The 26,117-nt window shown below is 37.6% G+C and overlaps 2 protein-coding genes across 2 annotated transcripts in view; both read left to right on the top strand.

Annotated features, from left to right (window-relative positions):
• Positions 1–26,117, top strand: part of LOC127510588 (gastrula zinc finger protein XlCGF8.2DB-like) — a 445,238-nt gene that overhangs the window by 299,890 nt on the left and 119,231 nt on the right. The gene's annotated exons all lie outside the window — the stretch shown is intronic.
• On the top strand, positions 1,336–10,671 carry LOC127510676 (gastrula zinc finger protein XlCGF8.2DB-like). The gene is made up of 3 exons (XM_051890578.1): positions 1,336–1,414; positions 2,056–2,200; positions 9,515–10,671. Exons 2-3 carry the CDS (start codon positions 2,119–2,121, stop codon positions 10,441–10,443), a joined length of 1,011 nt encoding a protein of 336 aa, XP_051746538.1. The 5' UTR covers positions 1,336–1,414; positions 2,056–2,118; the 3' UTR covers positions 10,444–10,671.

Raw genomic sequence — 26,117 nt, 5'->3', positions numbered from 1 at the left:
TATATTTTTCTCAGTTGTTTAGTTTGATTAATTTTATATTGCGGCGCTGTGCTACAGTACTAGGGTTTCCCTCATACGTCATACTCTAGGATTCCCCTGCCGTCTGAACATATAAAATGCTTAACGTGGCTTAATGGACTAATACAGTGATTTAAAAAGACCAAACTCATACCTTATTGATGTAGGCTATAATGGATAGGCTACAGGAAAGCTGATGCACTCAGAATATGAATGTAATGCACTAAGCGTTTCCCTCAGAAATCCATTATAAAGAAAACACTTAAAGGGTTAGTTCACCCAAAAAATATAATTTCTGTCATTAATTACTCACTCTCATGTCATTCCACACCCGTAAGACCTTTGTTCATCTTTGGAACACAAATTAAGATATTTTTGATGAAATCCGAGAGCCACCACTTTCAAGGTCCAGAAAGGTAGAAAAGTCATTGTTAAAATAGTCAACATGACTGCAGTGGTTCAACCTTAATGTTATGAAGTTATGAATGTTACTGTTTGTGCGCAAAAACTAAACAAAAATAACTACTTTATTCAACAATATCTTTTCTTCTGTGTCATTCTCTTATGCTGTGAAGGCTTCCGTGTTAACATCCGAATGCCGGCACAGTATTGGCCAAAGCTGAACACGTGAGCTTCACGTGTGATTCTGATGCAGGTGCCGGCCAATAATGAGTCGGCGTTCTGACAGAACCTGGAAGCGCTGGACGTAAACAATGTATGAGAATGACACAGAAGAGAAGATATTGTTGAATAAAGTTATTATTTTTGTTTTGTTTTTGCGCACAAAAAGTATTCTTGTCTCTTCATAACATTAAGGTGAATCACTTGCAGTCACGCTGACTATTTTAATGATGTCTTTAGTACCTTTCTGGACCTTGAAAGTGGTGGTTATATTGCTGTCTATGGACGAGTCATATACCTCTCGGATTTCATCAAAAATATATTAATTTGTGTTCCGAAGATGAACAAAGGTCTTAAGGGTGTGGAACGACATGAGGGTGAGTAATTAATGACAGAATTTTCATTTTTAGTTAAAGAATTAAATAGCAGATCTTTCTCTGCAATCAAAAACCTATTTTTTAACTACAAATTCTTAATGATTTTGAAATACTCAAAATTTCTTTCCAATCCTTTGTAATATGTAGATCAAGATACTTGACTATTCATGATTGAGAATATCACAAAAATGCTCTGTAGTTGGTATAAATATATTTAGATATAATTTAGATTTGGGAATCTGTGATTGATACTTTGAATCCATCCTTTATCTTATCATTTGAATGTGTTTTCTGTATGTGAATTTTTTAGCGTGTGAACAAGACTTTTATTTTGGTGGGGCGACATGATGTCATAAGGCTGCGCCGTTCTCATGAGTCTGTGATTTGGCTGAAGAAAGGTTTGTGTTTTTAATAATTTAAAGTGTTTAAATCAATACAACCCGTTCAGACTATTATATAGAGAATTGTGAAATAAGTTAATTATTAATGAATGTAACATTTGTAATGTATTGTATCTAATAATATTACTAAAGCACATCCACACATGAGTAACAGAAAAGGTGCTCCCTATGTTGTGAAGGAGTTCATCATAAACACGCTATTTGGTCACTGGCAAGTAATGATAGAGAAACTGAGCTTCTTTAAACCAATTTAGATTCAGTTGAATCAAATGATTCTCGAAATGATTCACGGTTTGCTGACGACACCTGCAGTACACCAGTGTAAACTACAAATCAACTGCCAGTGTTTTTATGACAAAGTAATCTTTTAAATATAATCTACAAATCAATACATACCACTTGTAAATCATAAATGTCTAAATATTTATTGTCTGTATAATCTGTGTTGTTTTATTAATTTGTAGTACTAGTTTTGAGTGTTTTTGTATAATCAGGTCATTTAAGGCCATTAACTCTCACTCTGACTGACTCCCTTACCAGTGCACTAACTACTGAACTAGGGAGCTGATTGAGACACACCCAGAGATTTAGTTTGGATGTGTTTTTCTTTCTGTTAATTATTGTCTTAAACATGACAGAGTATCAAAACACAGAAAATCTCCTGGTGAAGCAACTGAGATCCATGTGACACTATTATAAAGATGGCGTTTATTAAAGAGGAGAGTGAAGACTTGAAGATTGAAGAAGCATTCAGAGTGAAACAAGAAGATACTGAGGAACAAGGTTGGTTTCATTTGTGAGACGCAACTTGTCTCACAAATTAAATTTGAAAAAAAATTATTTTGTGTAACATCAAACCCAATAACTATTTCTGAATTAAAAACAATGAAAATCATTAATTTCATTTGCTAAATTATGCAACAGTATCTAACAAATAAATTTATTTAGCAAAAAGCAAACTGTGAAATGTGAGTGATCAAATTGATTTTTTTTTTTTATGTCATCCTCAAAATCACTTTTAGGGTTTGTAAACATTACTTTTTTTCTAGACATAGTGATTAAAACGCCTTTACTCCTCAAAATAATAACTTTTAAAAGGAAATAAGACTTTCTCCTTTTGAGAGAAATGTAATAAATGAGCTTTTTTCATGTTTGTCACATTTTCGTGTGATGCACATGGAAGCTAACAATTCCAATAATTATTATTCCAATAAGAAGCCAATATTTGTTATTCAAAATTCTTCACAAAAACTAAACATAGGTGCGAGGACACTATTTTTCTAATATTTTATACGTGAATGACAGACTTGAGATCTGTCTGTAATTAACCAATTCTCCTGGGTCAGACTGTGGGTTATAGCCCTGTTTTTTTATTCACGCTTGCTAGGGCTGTGCGATTAATCATAATTGATTTTTGATTTTGGCTTCCAACAATTATAAAAACAAGATATTAGACATTCCTTTTAGAAGTCGAACAATTCATCGGTTTTGCAGATTAATCTGCCCCACAATTGGCTATCGGCAAGAATCCATGGTGATAGTTGTTCCGGGTTGTGTCCGTTGCTGGTTCTATATGGGGAGGCAGGAGCGGTTGAGAAGGGTCTGCTCTAATCATACAGTATAAGAGCGGCCTCTAGAGGCAGAATCACTAATGCCTTGTGCTGTTTATTTTGACATGTGAGGCTGCGTGGAGACACGTGCGTATACTTAAAGGGTTAGTTCACCCAAAAATGAAAATTCTGTCATTTATTACTCACGCTCATGCCGTTCCAGACCTGTAAGACCTTCGTTAATCTTCGGAACACAAATTGAGATATTTTTGTTTAAATCCGATGGCTCCGTGAGGCCTACATAGGGAGCAATGACATTTCCTCTCTCAAGATCCATAAAGGTATTAAAAACATATTTAAATCAGTTCATGTGAGTACAGTGGTTCAATATTAATATTATAAAGCGACGAGAATATTTTTGGTGTGCCAAAAAAACCAAAATAACGAATTATTTAGTGATGGCCGATTTCAAAACACTGCTTCAGGAAGCTTCGGAGCATAATGAATCAGCGTGTCGAATCCGCAGTTCGGAGTGCCAAAGTCACGTGATTTCAGCAGTTTGGCGGTTTGACATGCGATCCGAATCATGATTCATTACGCTCCGAATCTTCCTGAAGCAGTGTTTTGAAATCGACCATCACTAAATAAGTTGTTATTTTGGTGTTTTTTTGGCGCACCGAAAATACTCTCGTTGCTTTATAATATTAATATTGAACCACTGTACTCACATGAACTGATTTAAATATGTTTTTAGTACATTAATGGATCTTGAGAGAGGAAATGTCATTGCTCCCTATGTAGGCCTCACGGAGCCATCGGATTTAAACAAAAATATCTTAATTTGTGTTCCGAAGATCAATGAAGGTCTTACGGGTGTAAAACGGCACGAGGGTGAGTAATTAATGACAGAATTTTCATTTTTGGGTGAACTAACCCTTTAAGTACTCAACCTACACTACATTTTCATGCATTTAAAACACCGTCAGCGAAACGGTATGATAGAACTCTACAGTACATGTTGTCATATCGTTATACAGTAATTAATTTGCTGACTAGATGCTGCATTAGCAGAGAAACAGCAGTAGCCTATGTTTGCCATCAAGTTTGAGGGGACGCTAACATTAGAAGTACCTCAAGCGATTAAAACAATGTGACAAAAATACACACAAATCCGACCCAAATGTTTAATATCACGATTGTTACCAGCTATTTGCATTAGTTTATATTCAGCTGGTCACTTATGCATTTATTAGCCAGTGAAGTTGCATGTAAAACAAGTGATGTGAGAAAGCAAAATGTTCATAGCTATTGTCACTTTAAGACCTGACAAACGGATCCATTATACATATTATTTATTATACATATTATCCATTATACGTTTTCTTTCTCAACTGTTTACGTTCACTTAAAACATAACCGACTGCTTACATGAATACTCGCCAAGACGAGCATTTTGACAACGTTATTTTGTGTATTTCACTGTGTATGTGCAATAAGCTGTGAAAAATAACTCTGTTTATTCCTGAGAGGTGGCTTTATGTGTGCACACTCTGGGTGTGAGCACAAAATTAATAAAATTATGCGCAATCCCACACTGAAATTCAAGCCCTGTAACAGCAAAAATATTCATCCGGAGCAAAAGAATTGAGTGAGGGGAGGTGGGTTTGTGTGTCATCTCGCTGTCTGAGAGATGAAAGAGGGTATTGGAAGCTTAGATGAATTAGTATTGGAAGCTTTTAAGATATTTCAGTATTGATGTGTATCGAAAAACGTATATTTTTATAACTACATTGCACTAAGTTTATTATTTCAGATGCCTCTTTAAAATACTACAATTGAAAGAGGCTAGTAGGAGTGACTGCATTTCACACCACTGCTGAAATCCACCCGCATTTGGCGGGTGTTGATGTCAATCCCTTCATGTGTTGCAGTATATTGGATCTGCTCAGCTCTTAAAGTGACAGCAGCCTAATATTCCTGCTATCAGTAATTTTGAATATTTATTACAACTTGCAATTCTTTACACTTTTCTCTTTGCCTTGTTTTGGTTTTGTATAGTAAAACCACAATTTAATCTTTTCTGAACTTTTGTTGACTTCATTCTTCTTGTTAAATCCCGGGACCTGCAGTATGTGTTTTGACCTCCCAGCCCCACTCTTACTCCCACCTGCAGCAAAGGTAAAACCCCCTGTTCCCGTAAGATTTGTGTTGGGGACTGCGGAATCCCGATCCCGTGTTTTACTGTGGGTTTTTATAAGGGCTTTGATAACTGCCAGCTTGAAAATACATTGACATTTATTCTTTTTGCAGATGTTTTTATCCAAAGCGACTTAGAAATGAGCAATACAGCAAGCGATTCATTGTAAAGAGGCAAATAAACACAAAGAAGTGCTCACAATACTTAGCTAGAATAGGAAGCGATTAAAGGAAAGTCAAAGCATAGAAATTTAAGCGCTCACAAAAAAGATGAGTTTTCAGCTGTCTTTTGAATATTGCCCATTCCGGATGAAGGTGAGGAGATCATTCCACCAGCATGGAACAGTGAACGGAAATGTTCTGGAGAGTGCTTTTGTGCCTCTCTGTGATGGTACCATGAGCCTTCTCTCATTTAGTGATCACAGGCTTCTGATAGGGATGTAGGCTCGTAAGAGAGAGTGGAAGTAAGAGGTAGATCTGTAAGCAAGCATCAATGCCTTGAACTTGATGCGAGTAGAAAGTGGTAGCCAGTGAAGAGAGCTAACCAGAGGTGTGGCATGGGCCCTTTTGGGCTCGTTGAAGACAAGTCGTGCTGCAGAGTTCTGAATCATTTGTAGAGGTTTGATGGAAGTTCAGCCATAAAAGCATTGCAGTAATCAAGCCTAGACATGACCAAGGCCTGGATGAGAAGTTGTGTTGCATGCTCAGTGTAGTGCAAACCTGTCTTTGCAGTGTGGTCTTTGAAGGTCAGCTGGTCTGACCGACCTTGATGGGGTAATTGATGATGAACCCAGCTGTATGGTGAAATCGCACTGTAGAGTCGGATTGGCAGGGAAGACAAGCTCCTCAATCTTTGCTACATTGAGCTGCAGGTTATGTTCTTTTATCTATGCCGAGATGTCCACCAGACAGCTTGAGATTCATGCAGCTACTGTGGGATCATCTGGTTGAAATGAAAGTTAAAGCTGCGTGTCATCAGCATAGCAATTGTAGGAGAAACCTTGAAATGTGCCTTCATGATGGGTCCCTGTGATGTAGTGTATATAGAGAAGAGGAGGGGTCTAAGAACTGAACCCTGAGGAACCCCCGTGATCAGTTGATGTGCTTTGGATACCTCCCCTCTCCAGGCAACCCTGAAAGTCCTACCTGTGAGATAGGATTCAAACCAGTGAAGTGGAGTTGCTATTATTCCCAGTGATGAGAGGGTGGACAGAAGGATCTGATGCTTCACAGTGTCAAAGGCAGCAGATAGATCCAGGAGAATACTGTAAACCCGAACAGTACTACTAACTTATAAAAATTGAGTACGCTGCAATTAAAGTCTGTTAAATCATTGATGCAACTTAAAACAATTAAATTTGAGGGTTTTTTTAATTATTGCCGATGTAACCGACGTTATCAGAAGAATCCATTCAACATTAAACTGAGTTGCAGCAGATTTTAAGTTCCCAGCATGCTTTGCGTCACACTCTGTAAGGGAGAATAAATGTTGAAATTGAGTGTTATTGTGTGTGTTTTTGCACAAGATTAAAGATTAAAGGAAAGATGTGTTATTGTTTTATGTTCTGTTATTTTGGTATTTAAAGGTGTTTCTGTGATGTTGAAGTTTTTAGTGTTACCATCGTGGTGAAGAGTAGTGCCTGTGGATAGGTCAAGAATGGGCTGTGAAACATCAAGACTATATATACTGCATGTTGATTAACAGATCATGCAAGTAAATGGTGATAGTCTCTTTGATGCATTTACCATCTTTCTGTATACCCCCTCTCTTCCACTTAGATTGTAAATTTTCCATTAAGGGACAATAATTGCCCCCTAAATTGACTTTCTAGTGCATTTTTTTTTTCGCGAATACATTAATAATGTTTTAAATAAAAAAAAAAAATTCAAAAGAGAAATATGCAATGCTAAAAACGTGAAAAATGATTATTTTAAGTACTAAAACCGCCAGTAGATGGCGGTAAGTCAGCAAGTGGCTTTATTCATGAATGAATCAGTGAATCATGACTTTCACAAACGATTTGTTCAAAGCCGCAGATTCGTTCTCGAAACACCGCTGTGTTGTAATTCTGCTGTTGCTTTCGTTGCAAAATAGAGCAAATACTGACAATACTGTAAAGAACATCACTTTATATTACCCTTTTGTTTGTTGAACTGTTGTGTGGATATTTGGATTTGCATTCTTGTTCGTATAATATTATCAACATTAAAAACAAGAACTCACAAAAGGTAGGCTATGTTTTGTATCAAGAGTTTGAATCTTAAATTGATCTTTATGCACCTTTTGTGCCAGGCTATTTGTTCTTCATGCTAGTAAGTGCTAAATCTGCAGGTACATTGTCTAGAACGGCAGTAATGTAGCACGATTTGCTAAGATAGCAGACACCGCACGCAACCTATACGCACCCGTATGCGTGCTGCTTATCTGGAAATGGATGCTGTCAGATTTGACCGCAAAAGATGTGGTATTTTGATTGGATGTCATGTAGTTACGGCATTGTGCCTGTTAGAAAATACATGATAGGTTTTAATGTTGTTTTAAGGTAGGGAAGAATTAAATGAACGGCAAAATTTTGTTCGCGTACCCCTCTGTCACCTCACGTACCCCAGTTTGGGAACCACTGTACTAAAATAATCTTTGAGTTGTTTACTTAAATGTTTTGAGTATTCTGAACTTATTGGGTTTCACAACCACTGCATCAAAATAATTGAAAAATAAGAAACATTACGTATGGTAAACAATAGTGGACTTAAACATTAAATAAAAATTCAGTTTGACTTAATTGTTTTTTATAATTATTCTTTACTTAAAAGATTTGAGTTGCTTTACTTAAATTTTTTGAGGTAATCAGTGTCTACAATAATTTTGAGTACTCTGAACTAGGGCTGGGCGATATGGCAAAAAAATAAAATCTCAATTTTTTCAGAATGATTGACCGATTCACGATTTTTTTTTTTTTTTACTGTTTAACTAGTCAACTTAAAAACTTAACTACAATATGATTTAAGTAACATTCTCAATCTGGTTAAAAAAAATTTCCATTCCAAGTGCACCACACATGAAGTGATCAACATGGTGTAAATGTAAAACAATTTGTTAATATCTTTGTAGAAATATGCCTGAAATATGAAGGCAAATGTTGTACAAACTTACCTTAAACACATCATATATACTCAGAAATAATATAAAATAAGAAAATGCTAAATATTTCTTAGCAAAAAATTAATAGCAATAAATAACACCAGTAATAGGCTATTATTAACAGCAAATGCTTTGTAAACAGAAACCAACAGCAGCTTTCAGCCTGTCACCATCATGCAAACATGAAATATCAAACAGGTTACAGGTTTTTGCATTCCATTGCGCTATTTGTCCAATTGTTTTTATGTTTGGCAGACATGTTTAGGTGTTTCACTTGTGTCTCGCGTCTTTTGCAGCGTCTCACCCATTAAACGCCATTCTAAAAACACGGCGGTCAAGTAAAAAATAAAAAGTTCAACTCGCGTTTAATAACTTTGCCTTTTTTCCTCATTCCACTGCCTGCGTCTCATTTTTATAATGCAATAACGCATTTCTGAATGAACAGCCGCTTAAGAATAGTGATGTGTTCTACGTTCATAGAGCGTCACATGAGAGCGGTTAATCCGGCGCGCCGGCGCCATCATGAGGTCGGATCATTTTCTTCTCGTAACACGGTTATGCTGTATTGTCAACATGTCTAATTGTAACGCTTGCTAACTTTTTTATCCAAAATCGAGATTTCTCGATTTAAAAAATAATAAAATCGAGGCAAAACATTAAATTCGAATTAATGAAATATGAATATTCGAAATATGAAGATCTTGCTGCATGGACGTCAACAGCAAAGAATGAGAGCAGAGATTCATACATAGTTAGGTCAGATGGATCTTTTGATTAGAATAATTTTCTATCCGCTGCTCTGAGTTTGGTCCGGTGTTCACGAAGAACATCAGATAACCAGGGGTTAGAGGGAGTAGCACGTGCTGGCTTGGAAGAGAGAGGACAGATGTTAAAGTGGAACATAAAGTTTCTTGTTGTGGTATTCATATCCAGAGATGAGAAGTGTGTGGGTGAGGGAATGACACAGAATAAAGATGGGAGGTAAAAAAAAAAAAGTGAGCACAGTATTTGGGACATGTCCTAAAGAAAGCAAAGAATTAACAATGTTGACAAGAGGTTCTGAGAATACAGGTAACACCTTTTTCAGTTGTTTAGTGGGTATAGGATTCAGCATACATGTTGTTGCATTTGATGTTTTACATGTCTAAAGGTTGTCATGTCTTTGTGCCATTAAACCTGTTAACTTGTTTTTGTTTCTTTTCACCCTAGACCTGATGGTGCTAAAAGAGAAGAGTCAAGAACTGAACGAAAATGGTACGAGAAAGAAAGATCTGTATGAGAAATGCCATTTTTTCATGGCTAAGGAGAAATCATTTAGTTACTCACCAACTCATAAAACACAAACTAGAAACCTCCAGAAGAGAGTTCACACTGGAGAGAGCCCTTTGACCTGCCAACAGTGTGGAAAGAGTTTCAGTCGGAAAAAAAACTTTAAACTCCACTTGAAAATCCACACTGCAGGGAAACGGTTTAGATGCCCTCAGTGTGGAAAGAGATTTGCACAGAAAAAAACCCTTAAAGTCCACATGAGAATTCACACCGGAGAGAAGCCTTTCACCTGTAAACTGTGTGGGAAGAGTTTCACAGTAAAAGGAACTCTTAAGACTCACATGAGAATTCACACAGGAGAGAAGCCGTTTGTTTGTGAGCAGTGTGGAAAGAGTTTCAGGTATAAAGAAAGCCTTAATCATCACATGAGGATTCATTCAGGAGAGAACTGTTTTGTATGTCATCAGTGCGAAAGGAGTTTCACAGACAGGAATCATCTTAATAATCACGCAAAAATGCACGTTGTAGAGAAGCATTACATGTGCCATCACTGTGGAAAGAGTTTCAAACACAGAACAACCCTTGAGAATCACATGAGAATTCACAATAGAGAGAAGCCTCAAATATGTAATCACTGTGGAAAGAGTTTCGAACACAGAGCGCACCTTGAGAGTCACATGAGAATTCACACTGGAGAGAAGCCTTTCGCCTGCCCTCAATGTGGAAAGAGCTGCACGACGAAAGGAAACCTTAAGATTCACATGAGAGTTCACACTGGAGAGAAGCCTTACAAGTGTCTGCAGTGTGAAAAAAATTTCACATATCACACAGATCTGAAACGGCATTTGCAAACTCATTCTGAAAAGTAATTGTTGTTTTCCCTCAGTGTGATAAGGTTTGGAAAAAAGAGAAATTAGAACAATCATCTGCGCATTCACTGAAAGACAATTCAGTTGTGATCAGTCTAATAAAACATCGCGCTTGCACATACATGTGAAAAGTCATGTAAATGTGAGACCCTGTTTATGTTCTTTGTTAAAGAGTACGGCAATAGAAAATGTGTATCTGTTTGAAATAAAGGCTACTTTCACTCTGCATCTGATTGTCCACCTTTATGACCACTTCTTTTATTTGTATTATTTTTAGTTTATATCCTTCACCTGCTTATATTTTAACTTAGGGCTTTTTATTTTCTTTTGTGCACATTTACTCCAGTGCCCACACCTGACCATCTTCTTTGCTATACTTTCAAACATTAAAGGATTAGTTCACTTTCAAATGAAAATTACTCCAAGCTTTACTCACCCTTAAGCCATCCTAGGTGTATATGACTTTCTTCTTTCTGATGAACACAATCAGAGATATATTAATAAATATCCTGATGCATCTGAGCTTTATAATGGCAGTAAGCGATACCAGACAGTATGAGCTGAAGAAAGTGCTTCCATCCACATCATCCATCATGAACGTACTCCACACGGCTCCGGGGGGTTAATAAAGGCCTTCTAAAGCTAAGGGTTGCGTTTGTGTAAAAAAATATCCATATTTAACAAGTTATGAAGTAAAATATCTGGCTTCCGCCAAACCGCCTTCCATATTCAACATCGGAAGAAAACGCAACGCCTCTCGCAGTTCAAAAAGCTTATGTTACGTCCTACGCCTTCACTATTCAACTTACGGAAAAAGTGTAACTGACGCGATGCCGGTTCCGTTTTTCTCGTAACTTGAATACGGAAGTTGGTCTGGCAGAAGGATAATCTAAATAAGAATCTTTTAACAATATGTTAAAAGTTTTTAAGAAAAAAAGAAAATACTTTTGAAAATACAAAATACATGAGAATAACCAGTGGGCAAAAAAAAAAAGAAAGAAAAGAAAACAACAGTAATAACCAACACATCACATCAGCTTTTGATAAATCTGGCCTGAGAGGACATCCAGGTCTAACAGCAAAGCATTAATAGAACCAATGGAAGAAAAAAAACCTTACGAAGAGGCAAAAAAACAGCCAGCACATCCCACACCAGCTTTTGATAGATCTGGAAATAAAAATCAGGAGGTACAGTACTTGGGAGTGGAAAGATCGCCCTTGCAAGAGTATTCTAGGAGAGGAAAGACTGAGCTAGTACTACCATCATCATACAGGATGAAGGATTACCAGGATTTGAGGGAACAGACAAAGCTTATGCGCAAATATATTTCGGCCACGCATCATTTGGAGAATTTAAGGGAGATGGAAACCTCTGGGCCAAGAGTTTTGAGGAGAGTATCGGCACAGTTACAGACAATAGTAGTTTTGGCATCCCCAAATATGATTACGGGGTGGAAGTTAAATGGAAATGCTAGAAATTGGCTGTTGGAAAGTTTGAAAATTCTGCCGGAACATTATCAGAAACTCAAGAGAGACGTTTTACAAGAACTGGCAATGATGGTCCTTTCGAATGGCAATAGAACATTGGAAGTGGCGGTAAGATGGGCGAGACAAAACTTAAAAAGGATAAGACAGGACACAATTGAGAGGGCATAGGGAGATCTGTCAGTTGTGGGAGAATGGCCGCAACAGCAGAGGGAGGAACATGAAACACCAAGAGAAGAGGTACAACAAGGCACGGAAACGGAGGGGCAAGATGCTGGGACTTCAGTTCAAGAGGAGAATGTAACAGCGGAAAGGGACGAGCAACAGAGGAATAATGATTCTGTTGACATGACCGAGTCTTAAAGCACTTCACAAGTGGAAGAAGAAATACAAGATACTGCTATTTCAGGACAGGAAAGGGAGGAAGAAGACATTTGATTAACTTTGGATCGGACAGGGGAGAAAACTGGTACGATAGGGAGAATGGATGAGGGAGTAGAAAGGGATGGTAAAGAGGAGGAGGAAGTGGTTGTTGGAAGGATGGAAGGAAGAGAAGGGAGAATAGATAGGAAGAAGAGGAAACGGGGGGAGTGTTTGAAAGACAGGAACATGGGAGAGATAAATACCGGGCCTGGAAGTTACAACCTAGGAGACCTTTCTTAATTTTAGGCAATTCTAATCTTAGCAGGATTCCTGAAATTAGTGATAAAAGAGTGCAAGTGGTAAGCTATCCGGGGGCACAGCTGACGCATGCTCAGAGGATCTTAAAGCATTAAACACCAAACAGTCCTGAGGTTTTAAAGGTGATTTTATCTTTTGGCATGAATAATCAGAATCACATGTCGATGGCAGTATTACAAAGAACATTTAGTAGAATGCTAGGAGCAGCGAAAGACACATTTCCGAATGCTGTGATTATGGTACCAAGGATAAATTACTCAGAGGAGCTACCGGAAAGGGTTCTGAGGGAACTAAATAACATAATTGATGAATCTGGAAGAGGAATAACCCACTTACCATACAACAAGTTCCAAATGGAAAAGGGATATGGTACACAGGACTGCAGGAACGGCATGTTGAGTCACTGGTACAGTTATTTAAACTAGACAGGGAGGGGCATCATGTGAGCCAAAAAATATCTGGATGAACCTCTCCCAACTGATAGACTTAAATAAAGATGAAATAAAGCTATTAGAGCGTGGACTGTCTTTTTGTTCCGAGGTTGGATTGTCAAGTCAAGTCAAGTCACCTTTATTTATATAGCGCTTTTTACAATGTAGATTGTGTCAAAGCAGCTTTACATTGATAACTGATACATTGTTTGGCTGCACAGCATCTCTTAAAGAATAGTGTCAATGCAGGCAGATCAAAAGCACTGTTGAATATCAAATGTCAAGTCAAGTGTCCCCAACTAAGCAAGCCAGAGGCGACAGCGGCAAGGAACCCAAACTCCATCAGGTGACATCAGGTGGCAGACAAGTGGCAAATTGGTGTTAAAATGGAGAAAAAAAACCTTGGGAGAAACCAGGCTTAGTCGGGGTGCCAGTTCTCCTCTGGCCAACAGTGCTTTGTTACAATTCAGGTTGCTATCATAAGTCCAATAGGATCGCAACATTAAAAGTATTTATTTCAGTTCCATCCAATTGAGGATCGTATTCATCACGCCGGTATGGACGGTTGTTGAGGAACTGTGTCGTGGCTGTCGTGTCGATGAGGCCTTCACAGTGGATGATCTAGTTGACTCAATCTCTGCTGATACTTCAGGGCTGCGTTGTGGTCGTGTCAAGGTGCAGGTCCTTGGTCTCACCTGGATACGGCCCGGATCCGGTTGACTACGGTGAACCTCGGGATAAACAGAAAGACTAATATTAGCGTAGATGCCATTCTTCTTCTGATGTAACGAGTACATCAGGTGTTATAGGAAGTGTTCCCGGTTCCGGCTGACCTAATTTATGCAGCCTAATAATCCTTTAACGGATTTGGAAATATAAATTGGTAATGTGTTATGTGTATGCCAGGTTAAAGAGATGCGTTTTTAGTCTAGATTTAAACTGACAGAGTGTGTCTGCTTCCCGAACAATGCTAGGAAGATTGTTCCAGAGTTTAGGTGCCAAATAGGAGAAGGATCTACCACCTGCAGTTGATTTTGATATTCTAGGTATTATCAGCTGGCCTGAATTCTGAGATCGCAATAGACGTGAAGGACTATAATGAATTAGGAGCTCGCTCAGGTACTGGGGAGCTAAACCATTTAGTGCTTTGTAAGTAATTAGCAAGATTTTAAAATCTATACGATGTTTAACAGGAAGCCAATGCAGTGTTGACAGAACTGGGCTAATATGGTCATACTTCCTGGTTCTAGTAAGAACTCTAGCTGCTGCATTTTGTACGAGCTGTAGTTTATTTATCAGGCGAGCAGAACAACCACCCAGTAGAGCGTTACAGTAATCTAGCCTTGAGGTCATGAACGCATGAACTAACTGTTCTGCATTTTTCATTGAGAGCATATGTCGTAGTTTAGATATATTTTTAAGATGGAAGAATGCGGTTTTACAGATGCTAGTAACATGGCCTTCAAATGAAAGATTGGTATCAAAAAGCACACCCAGGTTCCTAACTGACGACGAAGACTTAACAGAGCAGCCATCAAGTGTTAGACAATATTCTAGGTTATTACGTGAAGCAGTTTTTGGTCCAAAAATTAGAATCTCTGTTTTTTCTGAATTTAGTAGTAGGAAATTACTGGTCATCCAATTTTTTATATCAGCTATGCATTCCGTTAATTTTGTGAATTGGTAAGTTTCGTCAGGGCGCGAAGAAATATAGAGCTGAGTATCATCAGCGTAACAGTGAAAACTAACGCCATGCTTCCTAATGATATCTCCCAAGGGTAGCATGTACAGAGTGAACAGTAACGGTCCTAGTACTGAGCCTTGTGGTACTCCATATTGAACTTGTGATCGATATGACATGTCTTCGTTTACTACTACAAACTGATAACGGTCAGATAAGTATGATTTGAACCATGACAATGCAATTCCACTGATGCCAACATAATTTTCGAGTCTATTTAAAAGAATATTGTGATCAATAGTGTCAAATGCTGCACTAAGATCCAGTAACACTAATAGAGAGATACAACCACGATCTGATGATAAGAGCAAATCATTAGTAACTCTAATGAGAGCAGTCTCAGTACTATGGTACGGTCTAAATCCTGACTGGAAATCCTCACAGATACCATTTCTTTCTAAAAAGGAACATAGCTGTGATGATACTGCCTTTTCTAGTATTTTTGACAGAAAAGTGAGATTTGAGATCGGCCTGTAATTGACTAATTCTCTAGGATCAAGTTGTGGTTTTTTAATAAGAGGTTTAATAATAGCCAGCTTAAAAGTTTTTGGTACGTATCCTAATGATAAAGATGAATTGACGATATTGAGAAGAGGGTCTATGACCTCTGGAAGCATTTCTTTCAATAGCTTAGTCGGTATAGGGTCTAACATACATGTTGTTGATTTTGATGATTTAACAAGTTTAGACAATTCTTCCTCTCCTAAAGCAGTAAATGAATTGAATTTTTCCTCAGGGACACTACAATGCACTATCTGACACGATACTGTAGTAGACGGTTGCATGGTTATTATTTTTTCTCTAATATTATCAATCTTGCAAGTAAAGAAGTTCATAAAGTCATTACTGCTGTGCTCTTTGGAAACATCAGAAGTTGAAGCTTTATTTCTTGTTAATTTAGCCACTGTATCAAATAAATACCTAGGGTTGTGTTTATTTTCTTCTAAGAGTTTAGAAAAATAGGCAGATCTAGCAGATTTTAAGGCCTTTCTGTACTCAATCATTCTCTCTCTCCACGAAATACGAAATACTTCTAGTTTTGATTTCTTCCAGCTGCGCTCCATTTTTCTGGCTGCTAACTTTAGGGCCCGAGTGTGGTCATTGTACCATGGCATTGGATTAATTTCCTTAATCTTTTTTAAACGCAAAGGAGCAACTGAGTCTAATGTGCTGGAAAAGACAGAGGCAATAGTTTCTGTTGCAACATCGAGGTCTTCTAAGCTGTCTGGTATGCTAAGGCGATGAAAATGATCAGGAAGATTATTTATAAAGCAATCTTTAGTGGTAGAAGTGATGGTTCTACCATATTTATGGCATGGAGGCAGTTTAGCTGCCTTGACTAAATGTAGTATACACGAGACTAGATAATGATCTGAGATGTCGTCACTCTGCTGCAGAATTTCAACAGCATCAATATCGATTCCATGTGACAATATTAGATCTAAAGTATGATTACGACAATGAGTGGGTCCTGACACATGTTGTCTAACACCAATAGAGTTTAGAATATCTGCAAATGCCAATCCTAATGCGTCTTTTTTATTATCTACATGAATATTAAAATCACCAACAACAAGGACTTTATCTGCAGCTAGTACTAACTCTGATAGAAAGTCAGCAAATTCTTTGATAAAGTCTGTATTGTGTCCTGGTGGCCTGAATACAGTAGCCAGCACAAATGTCAACTTACATAATGTTACGTAAAGTACCATAGTTTCGAAGGAATTATATTTGAAAGACTTCTGACTAATACTGTAAATATTACTATAGATTACAGCAACACCTCCCCCTTTGCCTTTCTGACGGGCATTGTGTCGATAATCATAACCTTGAGGACTAGACTCATTTAAAGTAATGTAATCGTCCGGTTTTAGCCAAGTTTCTGTCAAACACAGCACATCTAGATTATTATCTTTGATAATATCATTAACAATAAGTGATTTTGAAGAAAGGGATCTAATATTTAACAACCCGAGTTTTATCATTTGTTTAGCATTATTATCTCTATTTTTTTTTTGTTGAACATCAATTAAATTTTTACCATTAAATGGGTTTGGAAGTTTTTTGTTTTTACTAATTCGGGGTACAGACACAGTCTCTATTTGAAAATATCTAGGTGTAAGAGTTTCTATGTGTTGAGAGTTATCTGAATTTTCTGACTTCTGTAACGTGAGGCAGCTAGCAGACGGTCGGTTTAGCCAGTCTGTCTGCTTTCTGACCTGGGCCCCAGTTTGTCATGTTTCAGTTCTAAGACTATGTGCCATATTACTAGAGAGAAGAGCAGCACCATCCCGGGAGGGATGAATACCATCTCTTTTTAACAGGTCAGGTCTGCCCCAAAAACTTTTCCAATTATCTATGAAACCTATATTATTTTGCGGACACCACTTAGACAGCCAGCCATTGAGTGATGATAATCTGCTAACTATCTCATCACTCCGACGAACAGGAAGGGGGCCAGAGCAAATTACTTCTCCTGACATTGTACTTGCAAGTTCACACACCTCTTTAATGTTAATTTTAGTGATCTCCGACTGGCGAAGTCGAACATCATTAGTGCCGATGTGAATAATAATCTTAGAGTATTTACGATTAGCATTAGCCAGCACTTTTAAATTTGCTTTGATGTCAGGTGCTCTGGCTCCCGGCAAACATGTGACTATGGTGGCTGGTGTCTCTATTTTCACGTTCCGTGTAATAGAATCGCCAATAACTAGGGCACTTTCAACAGGATTCTCAGTGGGTGTATCACTGAGTGGGGAGAACCTGTTTGATGTTCTTATTGGAACGGAAGAGTGGTGTTTTCCGCGGCTAGGCCGCCTCACCGTTACCCAAGTGCCCTGCTGCGCGGGCTCTACAGCCGGAACCGAACAATGTACAGAGTTCACTAAGCTAGTCGCATCCAAAACAGTATCTGAAGCCCTTGCATTCTTACTATCCTCGATTAAAGTTTGGATGCGTGTCTCTAATTCTGAGATTCTCTCTGTCAGCCTGACTATTTCCCTACATTTATGACATGTAAATCCCTCGTCGCTGACAGAGAGAGCTATGGTAAACATGTGGCAAATGGAACAGGTAGCAATGCTGGGAGAGGATGACATGACTCACCGTGTTTGTAGACTGATCCGACTTACCACAGCTGTTTGAAGAACGCGTTGAAAAAGGAGCGCGCGAGCGACTGTTAGCAGGTTAACAAGCTAGCGCTGCAAATGCAAATGCGTTGTAACAGCGATTTAGATTCAAATATTACAAGCTAGCGACGTCAGATTAGTGTGGTAGGCAATATTACATATAAGGTAATAAAAAAATAAGCAACAATGAATAAAAGTAAGAGATTCAAAACAAAGCTATACGGAGTTACAGACGCAAACCAATCTGAGCAGCGAGGCAGACAGGAGCAATCGAGTTAGGAGGAGCAATCGAGCAATCCTCGAAAGTGTAACCAAAAAAGACGCAATACTCACATAGGTTACAAATAGAATCTAATGTCAGGGAATACCATAGAAGGGTAAAATTAGCAGATCATTTTGGTGGAGATCAAGATGAAGATTGGACAAAGACACCATTTAGACTGAATACAGGATGGGAGCCTAGGGGTGAAACAAGTCGAATACATAACTGGAGAAAGAACACTAAGAGGTAGAAGATTTTATATTCTACCTAAAATCCACAAGGAGAACTCTTCATGACCTTTTCCAAACATGCCCCCAGGTAGACCAATCCTATCAGGCTGTGGGAGTGAGAGTTACAGGGTGGCAGAGTTCATAGATTTTTTATCTCAATCCCCTATTCAAGTCCTAAGGAACTTGAAATTAAATCAGGGAGCAAGACTATTTTCCATGGACGTGGAAAGTCTGTATACAAATATAGAAACGAATAAAGGACTAAGGGCGGTAAGTGAATGGTTTAAAAAAATACCCAGAGCAGAACAGACCAGAAGCATCAATTTTAAGATTACTTGAACTGAGTCTCACAAAAAATGACTTTCAGTTTAACAGGAAATATTACTTAAAGATCGAGGGGACTGCCATGGGCAAGCGGTTTGCACCGGCATATGCAAAATTACCCACTTGTTATTTTAGATACCTGGATGATATATAGGGATTATGGGACCATACGGAGGAGGACATCTTTGAATTTGTTAATACTTTAAACGGACATCATGAATCATCTAAGATTAAATGGGAATTGAAAACAAATGAGTTAAACTTTTTGGACACTACAGTGTTCAAAGGACCAGAGTTTGAGAAAACGGGGAGGTTGGACACGAAGGTGTTTTTTAAACTGACGGATACACATGCTTCTCCTTTTCTGTTACCCTCCTACATGTTCACTACATTATAGTAGTGAACATAACACATATTTTTAAAGGTATCATCAAAGTGCAATTACTGAGGTGTAGAAGGATTGTACTCGGGAGGAAGATAGAAAGAAGATTCTATTTCAGGCTCTGAGAAAAAGAGGATATCCCAGATGGATTTTGAGGCTAGTCAGGAAAGACTGTGAGAAAATGGATAAAAATAAGGGAGGGGAACAGAAAAGGAGAATTTTATTATTAATCATGACATACTCTAAGACCACTAAGAAATTAACTGGGAGATTAAAGAGGAATTACCATAAACATACTCGAGGTCAGGCCATAGAACAGCAGTACAGGATGGTGGTAGCATATAAAAGGGGTAAGAATTTGGGAGATTATCTGGTACAGAGCAGGTTATCCAAACCCAATGAGAAGCAGAAAAAAGGAATAGTCAGAAGGTATGTGAGGGGAGTAAATGGCAAGGTGTTCAAGTTATCTCAAATTATACCTTTAAACAAATCCAATTGTATTTATTTGATAAGTAGCCAATTGTGGGATGAGGTATGTTGGGGAAACAAAGAATTCATATGGAGTAAGGACGGCAGCACACATGTATGCGATTAGGAAGGAAGTGACATGGAAGGGACATAAAGTTTCACATTTTATGAGGCATGGCCTAGAGAGCATTAGAGTTAGGGGACTAGAACACAGTCCAAATTGGGGGAAAACAAATAGATGGGTGAAAGAGAAACAATGGATTAGGAGATTGAGTACGATGTATCCCAGAGGATTAAATGATAGAATTGGATGAATGGTTGGAATGCACTGAATGTATTGCATGTGTAAAAAAAATATATATAAAAATGATCAATGAAAAATTGCATGATTGTGAAAATTGTGGTTTAGGGGACTAATAGAGTAGGTTGGTAACTGGGAGACCAGGGTTTGAGACAAGGTTTATTTTGCGTTGATAGTTTCATAAAAGAGTGTATAGATGTAAAATGGAGCTATATAAAATTAGTTTCTATTATAATTAGTTTATATTTAAAATAGAAGATATCTTTAGAATAATGAAAAATAGGGAATTAAATATTGAATTGAGAGGTAGTGAGATAAGATAATAGAGAAGTTAGTAGGACCATGTTATGAACGGGGGGGATTGGTGTTCAATTTTTTTATATATATAAAAATTGTATTAAATGGATACATAATTTTGGTGTAATGATGGAATTATGATAATACAGTAACTTAGAAGGAAATACATGTATGGAAAAGGGATGATAAGGGATAGGGAAAGATCTTTGTACGAGTATCGCACTGATGGTAGAATAAAAAAATGGAAGATGATAGGTTGAAATAGGGAAGGGCTGGAGTTATGATTTATTTAGAGATGATTTAGAGACTTCTTGTCTTCCTTTTGATAACCATTGGTACATAAGATGGGGTGGATTTATTGGCTTTATTAGGAAGGAAATATTAGGAAGTGGAGATATTAAATTAGATTCACATATATAAAGTAGATTGCAATGCATTATGGGTACTTACCATTATTAAGAAGACATGGATGAATCCTAAGGAGATCGCTGGATGACTTGATTAGATGGGAGAACGACTGATAGAAGCTTGTTGTATGTCATTGAATGAATCCACCAGTCACTGCTCCTTGATACAGCTGGCTTGGGTGTCTCTGGTAATCTAGTGGTGTTGACAAAGAGATATTTGGGGAGGGGAGGTATCCAGCCTCTCTGGGTCCACTAGGACAGCATGCAGGGCAGGTGATCCAGGATTAAAGGATCTTAAATGGTTCCAATCTTCTATTGGTGACTAGCACTAGAAGTAATAATTTTTTTGGAGAAGGTAGATACAGGTTGAAAATATGGTGTGGAGGTTAATATGGTAAAGATAATATTGATATATATGTGTGTAAAAATTTTGGGAATGAATTTGTGATGCGATCTGGGAAAACCCGTCGGATGTTGCAATGGAACGTTTTCAGTAAAGTCAAAAAATAGGTCAAATGTCTTTTTTTTTTTTTTTTGGTCAAAATTGGGTTCATTAAATTATTATTCTATAACATCTTGTCTATCATCTCTGAAAATATCTTGGCAAAATTCGCCTGTTGAATGCAGAAAAATAGCGATTTATAGTGGCAAGGCTGTCAACATAACTTCTCTAACATTACTGTTTAAGAACACACGGTGGAGGTAAAAAAAAAAAAAAAAAAAAAAAAACGCCACAGCTTTCCCTCTCTTAACACTACAAAGACAGTTCACCTATCAAAATAAACCACATAACATGTAGAATGAAGGTGTATTAATGCAAATTTCCCGCCAGTCCTGTATAAACTACAGCACACAAAGATTTTTTTTTCTAATACAATGTTATCATGAGAAGGCGGCGCTATAATGAACACACACGTTCTAATTATCTGTTTTTTAGAGGTTGAATTCAAATCAAATACTGCCAAACTGACCATACTACTTCTGAATAGGATGTCTACTTCATAAAATGTACTGAAAATATGGAAATATATGGTTCAGATCACTCATATAAATGGAGACGCCCTTAAATGGTCAGATATGGAGTCTGGGTGTCATCTAGTGAAAAAGTTTAGTACTGTGCCCAAAACAAAATCTTACTGAAAGCTCATTTTTGAAATATTTCAACCTAAAATTTAGAATGTTGACATTTTTGGCTTTTATTTTCTTGCAGTTTAAGAGTAAAACATGTTTTGTAATATATTATTATAAAATATAAACAATTATATTTTTACATTTTCATAAACTTAAACTTCTATAACTTATTTTTTTATTTCACATCTACAATAATCTGTCAAGTGTCTTCTTTAAAACAAGACCAACCTTAGGTCTATATTCCAAAGCTTACTTGAATTACAACCTTTTAAGTTTGGATAGTGCATTTTGATGTCTATGCGAAAAAAGGTGGTGACAGTTAATTAAACCTGTTTTTCTCAGAATTCCGTTTCTGAAAATCAGAGCGATCAGCCGACTTCAGATAACCATAACTTTTGTTACAGACAAGCTATGAAAGAAGTAAAAACAGATTTGGAAAGGGCAGAATCCAGAAAAATGGCGAAACCAGCTTTCATATGGTATTGAAATAGGTGATAGGTAAAATTTCACCATGTGATGGGTTTTCGCAGATCACATTACATTTGTTCTGAGCAGTTAAATTGTCCACTGTTCTTAAGAAAAAAAGTCCTCCCCTGGCTCTTAATGCATTGTATTTTCTTCATGAGCACCCTTTGTAATAGTTGTCAGTCCATCAGTAGTCCTCATTGTAAAAAGCTGGATTTTAAAACCATACAGTCACTGTTGTAAAGGGTTTAATTGTGCAGAATATGCTGGAAAACCAAAGAATGTGTGAATGTTTAATGGGATGCGTCAGTAAAGTCATGAAAGATTATAATTGTTGTGTTGCTAGCTTTAAGCACTTTGTGTTTTGTCTATACATGTGACTTTGATGAAGATCAGATGAAATTTTATGACCGATTAATGAAGAAAAAAAAAATTAATCAAAAGGTTTACATACTTTCTTAACACTGAATATAAATGCAGACGAGAGGTGGTAACTCTTTCAGGAAGCTGCACAAATGTGAGTGTCAGTGGGGATTTAAGTTTAGTTACCTAGACGAAATCCCATTTGAAATTGATCAGGTTCTTTAGGAGAGAACTTTGGGGTTGACAGTGGCAGAATTCTTGTTTACAAATTTTCCACTTTTCTTTAAAATCACCTTGCCCCTGCAGGTCTTCGAACTTATTAAAATATATATATATATATATATATATATACACACACATACACGCACACACATTGAAAGAGAAAACTTAGAAAATCTACATTTCATCTATTTAAATATTGGATTTAATATAGATTTGCTAAATTAGGGAGCAATAAAAGAAAATAAAGCAATTTAAAGGGTACTATAAAAGGTGATAAAATAACTTTGAATGAATTCCAATGTGCCACATGCCTCCTCGGGATACTGAAGTTTGAAGACATAGTATGTTGCAAACACTGTTGCTATTGCAGTCAGAAATCTTGGTTGTATGCTCTCACAAATGACACAAACCTTTAGGGTATTCATACAGCGTTCAGTACAGGTCTCAGGTCTTTTTTTAAAAAATCCATTATTAGAATTTATCTTAAATACTACTCAAGAATTTTAACCTCTACAATTACCTCTGCTTTCTCTGGTGTGTAACAGCCATCACCCTCCTGTACACTTGTCACTGACTGAAGAGAATACCAAAGGCATTCTCCACTACTCTCCTTGCCCTGGACAGATGGTAGTTGTACACCTTCTTCTATGTTGTGAGCTGCTGTCTAGGAAAGGGCCTCATCAGATGCTTTTGAAGTGGGAAAGCTTCATCTCCAACAAATACGTGAGGCATAGGTCCCAAGCTTTCTGCCCCATAGCCATCTTTTCCTCTTTCAGTCTTTTTCCCTAAGGGGAACTGGAAAATACTCCTCCATCGCTGTTCCTTCTGAATGCCCCAACATCAATAGCACAGAACTGATAATTTGCATCAACTAATGCTAGAAGGACAATGGAGTGTGTACCCTTATAATTGTAAAATAATGATCCAGAGCATGGTGGAGCTTGTAACACCACATGTTTACCATCAATAGCTCCAATGCAATTTAGAAAGTTCCATTTCTTGTGAAACCCATTAGCAATTTCCACCTAATCTTGAGTTGTTGGTATTTGCATGTATTCATTCACCAATACATCCCAGATGATTTTGGTGACTTCATCCACAATTGTTGCTATGGTCGAAGTTCCCACTCTGTAGCTGAAAGTCTGGAAATACTTATAAATTATGACCTTCCGGGTGGAAGACCAGTATCTTCCCAGTAGAGGTGGGATGCAAGGGGATTTGTTGCAACATCTACCACCAGTTTGTTGAGGAAAAATAGGGGTGAAGGGTCGCTCTTTCCAACAGGCCATCAAGTCCATGTCAAGTGCTGCCGAAAAAAGCAGTAACTGGATCAAGCATAAGGACCCTATCTGGGCAGCAAGGTAGAGACAGATGGTATGTGGTCAGGCTTAGGCCCGACTCAGGGAGAAGGACGCCCCTGCCATGCAGAGCTCATCAGGGATATAGAGGGCATGGAGGGGGGTGTACCTGGGACGCTGGGTACACTGTTGAGCCTTCTGGAGACGTTGTGGGCTTCAATCAATGAAACGTCGATGAAGCAGGGTGCCCACCTGATGACCTTACCCCTTTTTTTTTCACCACTCCATACCGACTGCTATTATCAAGAGCTTCCTACTAAAGGGATTGAAACATCTAGTTCTATTAGCTTTACTAATTGCCAAATTATAACTTTACTTGAGCCCCATGTGAGAAAGAGGTCAACAAGTGGTAACATGGCAGCTGAAGAAGAGCAAGAAGTGGTTTTGACTCTTGAGCTTGTCACAGTAGCAAATTATCTTCATATACCATGTATTTCTTGGCTTTGTAGAGTGATTTGCAAACCCTGAACAATCGGATATAGCTTCACAAGCTGTATCATACAAACAAGTTTGATCATCTCATCATGTTTGATCATCTCAAACCTGACCTAGATGCCTTGACATTTTTTTCAACATGTCTAAAGTTTTAGTGATAAGCCGTGTATACATCTATGTAAAACTAACCACATATAGACTTCATTTTCACTGCCCTTGCTCCTGAGTGATATCAGGCTCATAGGTAACATCTGAGAATTGTTTTGAGGTGCATGTTGAGCTGTAATTGAATGTGGTGTCTTCCATGCATGGCCTTTTAATTGGTGTTAATGTTAGACATAGATGTTCAATACTTGTGCCAACATTCTCGGAACAAACAGGAACAAGAGAACAACACTATTCCTTAGTAGTGGGGGGTTTTAGTAACAGATTTATGATTTGATTCATAAGCTTGCGATTTGATTTTGATCTTAAATATTGTTTCACTTGGATATACCGTATATATACACATTTTTTCCCCATCCCAATATACTGTACAATATAACATACATTCACATCACGTTAACACAGTGGTAGAGTTGCGCTCACGAGACACTGCAGTTATTTGCAATCAAAAAAGCTCATTATTTGCATGCATTTTAGAGCCTTGCCTGTTAAACTTTTCATTCGTGTGTTGTTCTGATATGCACTTTTCTGAGCGCACACTCAAAGCCACATTAAAAGCCAGTCAAACAGCATGTGATTACTGAACTAAGTTATCTTTCACATATTATTGCACTAATACTGTCAAATACGCACAAGGTTAACAAACACAGTTGGTTATTATGTCTAAAGAACGTAAACAGTTGAGAGAAAAGGAATAGGATGTGGACAAGTGTTTGTTTTTTTTTTGGCTTTTAAGTAAAATAAAGAGTATTGCGATTAAAAAAAAAATAGTATTCTTTCTGCTTAAACTCTTACTGTTCCTGTCACCTAAGCAAAAAACAAAAAACACTCTGATGTACCAAGCCATCAGAACAGAACCAACTGAAAACCGTGCTTAAAAAACAGAGGTATGTATTGTACCATGGGCTAACTGTATTGTGGCGTCCCTAAAATACTCCTCTCTTCATTTCATTTTTCTCACTATCGAGTTTATGGTAATTTAATGGCTTTTCTGAGGTAAATATCACGTTATGTGACATACTGTTTATAAGCTGTTTTTTTTTTTTTTTTGGCTTCTTTCCATGGTTGAAACACTGAGCGATTTCATGATAATTCATATCATAAAGTTGTACAGCCTCTTTCAACATACCCTCTGTAGAGAAAGAAGAAGATGATTGGTATAACACATCTCAGTCTTGATTTAAGTTGGTTGGTGGCACACATGCCAAAAATAATTTATTTAGTTTATTGTGCATATGACATCAAGTTCTTCGGCAGCCCTGTTTGATGTTCAACATCTGAAGAGCTTGGTTGCTAGCTAGTTTCACTTACTGTCAAACTTTGTGAGAACCAATGGTGTACACTGACGGGACAGCCATTATTGTTAATTACAGATATTTCACGTTGTGTCCAAAT

Source organism: Ctenopharyngodon idella, chromosome 4 (genome assembly GCF_019924925.1).
Source record: "Ctenopharyngodon idella isolate HZGC_01 chromosome 4, HZGC01, whole genome shotgun sequence".
Lineage (NCBI taxonomy): Eukaryota > Metazoa > Chordata > Actinopteri > Cypriniformes > Xenocyprididae > Ctenopharyngodon > Ctenopharyngodon idella.
The sequence above is the reverse complement of the archived record's forward strand: the minus strand, read 5'-3'. Positions and strand labels throughout refer to the sequence as shown.

Bases quoted from the DNA above. Each gene is read 5' to 3' on its own strand.
- LOC127510676 (XM_051890578.1), top strand. From the start codon at position 2,119: ATGGCGTTTATTAAAGAGGAGAGTGAAGACTTGAAGATTGAAGAAGCA. The intron at 2,201-9,514 runs GTTGGTTTCATT...TTTTCACCCTAG, and splicing joins AGAAGATACTGAGGAACAAG to ACCTGATGGTGCTAAAAGAG.